At 59.7% G+C, this 3,519-nt stretch overlaps 1 protein-coding gene across 1 annotated transcript; it reads left to right on the top strand.

Moving 5' to 3' along the window:
- The first annotated feature begins 813 nt into the window (after nucleotides 1–813).
- LRATD1 (LRAT domain containing 1) lies at nucleotides 814–3,122 on the top strand. Its single transcript, XM_074820806.1, has 2 exons — nucleotides 814–929; nucleotides 1,596–3,122. Exon 2 carries the CDS (start codon nucleotides 1,633–1,635, stop codon nucleotides 2,485–2,487), a length of 855 nt encoding a protein of 284 aa, XP_074676907.1. The 5' UTR covers nucleotides 814–929; nucleotides 1,596–1,632; the 3' UTR covers nucleotides 2,488–3,122.
- The last annotated feature ends 397 nt before the right edge of the window (nucleotides 3,123–3,519 follow it).

Here is a 3,519-nt window from a genome sequence, read left to right on the forward strand (position 1 = left end):
TAGATTTCATATGTTTTGGGAAGGGACTGCTACTGTCAGGCAGTCTCATTTTTTTACTGAAGACATAGTATGTCTTCTATTCACATCTGATGGCAACCCACGGCTGCTGCTTCAGCCAGGTGTGGAAAGACAAACACAGTCATCTCCCCTAATGTCAACCATCCAACATTTCAACGTCCCATCTAGGCGATGGCGAGAGACAGGCACCTCCTTAGGGCAGTTCATGCCTTCCTAAAATAGGTCGTGCGAGCGGCGAGAGAACAGCCCTCTGGCCATGCCTGTCTCCCCTGACTATAGGGAACCCCAGAGGATCGGCTTAGGCTGCAGAGGAACAACCTGAGGTTGCTGAAGTTAGGCGAGGGGCATCCCACCTCCAGCCTGGAGGGACGGAGCAACTCCTGGACACGTGCAACCCTGGAGCTGAAGCCTTGCTGGGGGTTTTTGATGGAAATGACTTTTTTTTCCCCCTCCCTTCCTTTCCGGTGCGGGGATCGCTTGGCAGCGGCAATAGCGCGGTGGGCGCCCTCCTTAATCCCCGTCCCCCTGGGAAGCGCCGCCTCCCCACGCCGTGCCGCAGCCCCGGGGCCGCCCGGGGGGGGTGCCCGGGGGCGGCGGGGCCCTGCGCGGCGGCGGGGGGCGGGGGGGGCCCGGCCGGGCAGTGACGCCGCGGAGCCCCGCCACGGCGGCCGGCGGCGGGCGCAGCGCAGCGCGGCGCGGCCAATGAGCGGGGCCGGGGCGGGCTCGGCAGCGGCGCCGCCGGTACTTAGTCTCGCCGGAGGGGCCGCGCAGCCCACAGCGGAGCGGGGCGGCGCGGGCGGAGCAGCCGGGCGCGCAGCGGGGAGGACGGAGCTCACCTCCTCTGCAGCGCCCATGGGGACAGGACGACTTTAAAGGAGTTTGGGGGGGGTTCTGGCGCTGGGCGACCACGGGTACGGAGGGGGAGAGAGGGACCCCTTGGGTGGGGGGATGCTGACCGCCTGCTCTTCGCCTGTCCCTTGCGGGGTCCCGGCCAGGCTGCGGGGATCGGGCGGACAGGGGTGCCGGCTCTGAGGCCGTGTGCTCCTCCAGCCGCCTTCCCGCACGCAGCGCTGCCCGGCGCGGCTCGGCCCGGCTGCGCGCAGGCGGAGGGGAGGGCTCGGGACCCTCCGGGCCAGCCCCTCTTCGCGCCCCGGGATCCCCCTCCCCTTGCAGAGCGGGGAGCGCAGCCTCCCGGGGCAACTCCGTGTCCCCCCTCCGCGCAGAGCTGGCCGGCGGCGGGGAGCCGCCTTCTCCCGCGGCGGTGGGAGCCGGGCGTTCCGGGACCGGGGGCTCGGGCAGCCCCGCACGGCGCGGCCTGGCGAGCGCCGGCGAGACGGGGCTCTGCCCTGCTCTGTCCCGCACCCCGAGGGCAGGGGGAAGGAACCGCGCTGGGACTTTCTCCCTTGCACGGAGGGGAGGGAAGGAGTGGGGGAGGGATGGGGGCTTAGGGCGGAATCGCTGAAGTCTTTTGTATGTGCCTTGATTTTTTTTTTCTTTCTTTCTCTCCTTCTCTCCGCTTGTACTCTGCTACCCTTCTCTTGTTCTCTCTGTCCCTGCCCACCCCACCCTTCCTTCAGATCCGGCGATTCCTGCCCTCGCCTCGCCCTGTCATTGATGGGAAATCAACTGGATCGCATCACCCACCTGAATTACAGCGAGCTGCCGACCGGGGACCCCTCGGGGATCGAGAAAGACGAGCTGCGCGTCGGGGTGGCTTACTTCTTTTCGGATGAGGAGGAGGACCTGGACGAGCGAGGCCAGCCAGACAAGTACAGCGTGAAGGGCTCGGGCAGCCCTGGCCAGGAGACGCCCACCCACCACCTCCACCACCAGCTGGTGCTGAACGAGACACAGTTCTCCGCTTTCCGCGGCCAGGAATGCATCTTCTCCAAGGTCAGCAGCGGCCCCCAGGCTGGGGACCTCAGCGTCTACTCGGTGTCGGCCCTGCCTGCCCTCTGCAAGCCGGGGGACCTGCTGGAGCTGCTCTACCTGGGGCCGTCGGAGCACCCGCCGCCGCACTGGGCGGTGTACGTGGGCAGCGGGCAGATCATCCACCTGCACCAGGGGCAGATCCGCCAGGACAGCTTGTACGAGGCGGCCGCGGGCAACGTGGGCCGGGTGGTGAATAGCTGGTACCGCTTTCGCCCGCTGGTGGCTGAGCTGGTGGTGCAAAACGCCTGCGGGCACCTGGGCTTAAAAAGCGACGAGATCTGCTGGACTAACTCCGAGAGCTTCGCCGCCTGGTGCCGCTTCGGGAAAAGGGAGTTCAAAGCCGGGGGGGAGCTGCAGGCTGCTGCCGGCACCCAGCACCAGCAGCAGTACTATCTCAAGATCCACTTGGCAGAGAACAAGGTGCACACGGTGAGGTTCCACAGCCTGGAGGATCTAATACGCGAGAAGCGCAGGATCGATGCCAGTGGCAAACTGAGGGTGATCAAAGACCTGGCTATAGTGGATGGGAAAGAATAAGGAGTAGCAGGGGTACATGGCTGTCTTCTGCCCTGCCCTGCCCGGGGAGACCAGCCTGCCTCGGAGACGGGAGGCTGCACCCTCTTTCTGTGGGACGCGACTGGAAGCAGGATCCATGGCAACATTCCAAAAAAACAGCGTTCTTTACACCCATAGCCAGTATTTTGTTTGGCTTTTAATAGCATTAACGCTGAAAGAGCAAGAGAGGAAGAAAAGAGGGGGGAGGTGCAGGAAGGCTGGTCTCAGAGCATGTGGACAAAGTCTCTCCTGTCAATCGATGTTGACCATTCCAGCAACACACCAATAAAATTTCAAATTGAAATTTTTTTTTATTTTTATTTCATGGCTTTAATCCATGATAAGTTTTAAACATCTGGGGCCATGGATGTGGATCTAGCTAAATGAGTTTCTAGCTAATATTTGCCTTGCGGCCAACCAAAAGCATCAGTAATACTTTGCTAACTGGGAGGGGAAAGGGGGACTTGGGGCAGGGGGGAAATGCCTGTTTGGTTTGTTTCTCACACTGTTGCTTCAGCCTGTAGCTGCAACCCAAATTTTGTCCCAGCCAACTCTGGCAAGATATTAACAGGGGTAAAATGCTTTCCCATGTCTGGTTGAAATATATCACACTTAAAATATTTTTCTTCTTTGCTTTCTGTTTGCAGCTCTCTGCTAAATGTCATCATAATGCATAAGCTCTTTCCACCTCTTCCCTCCTTCTACCCTCCCTGCCTTTTTCTTTTGGAAAAAAGTTGGTGAGCAGCTGTTTTCCTGAAACTAAATTCATTGGTTAGAGGAAGTGGTGTATTTTGGAGAACATACTCAGTGTTGCTCCTCAGAGATCCAAGCTCTAGGATCTCATGCTTGAGCTGTGGATTTGTATTGCTGTAGTGATTCTCACTGCACCACTGCTTCAGTACCTCTTAATGCACAGGTGGACAGAATCCTGCAAGAAACAAATAGGTTTGAATTCTGCATGTTGTCTCTTTGAAACAGCGATTTATTGCATATTTACAATTCCACTTAAAGAAA

This window comes from Strix aluco, chromosome 3 (genome assembly GCF_031877795.1).
Source record: "Strix aluco isolate bStrAlu1 chromosome 3, bStrAlu1.hap1, whole genome shotgun sequence".
Taxonomy (NCBI): domain Eukaryota; kingdom Metazoa; phylum Chordata; class Aves; order Strigiformes; family Strigidae; genus Strix; species Strix aluco.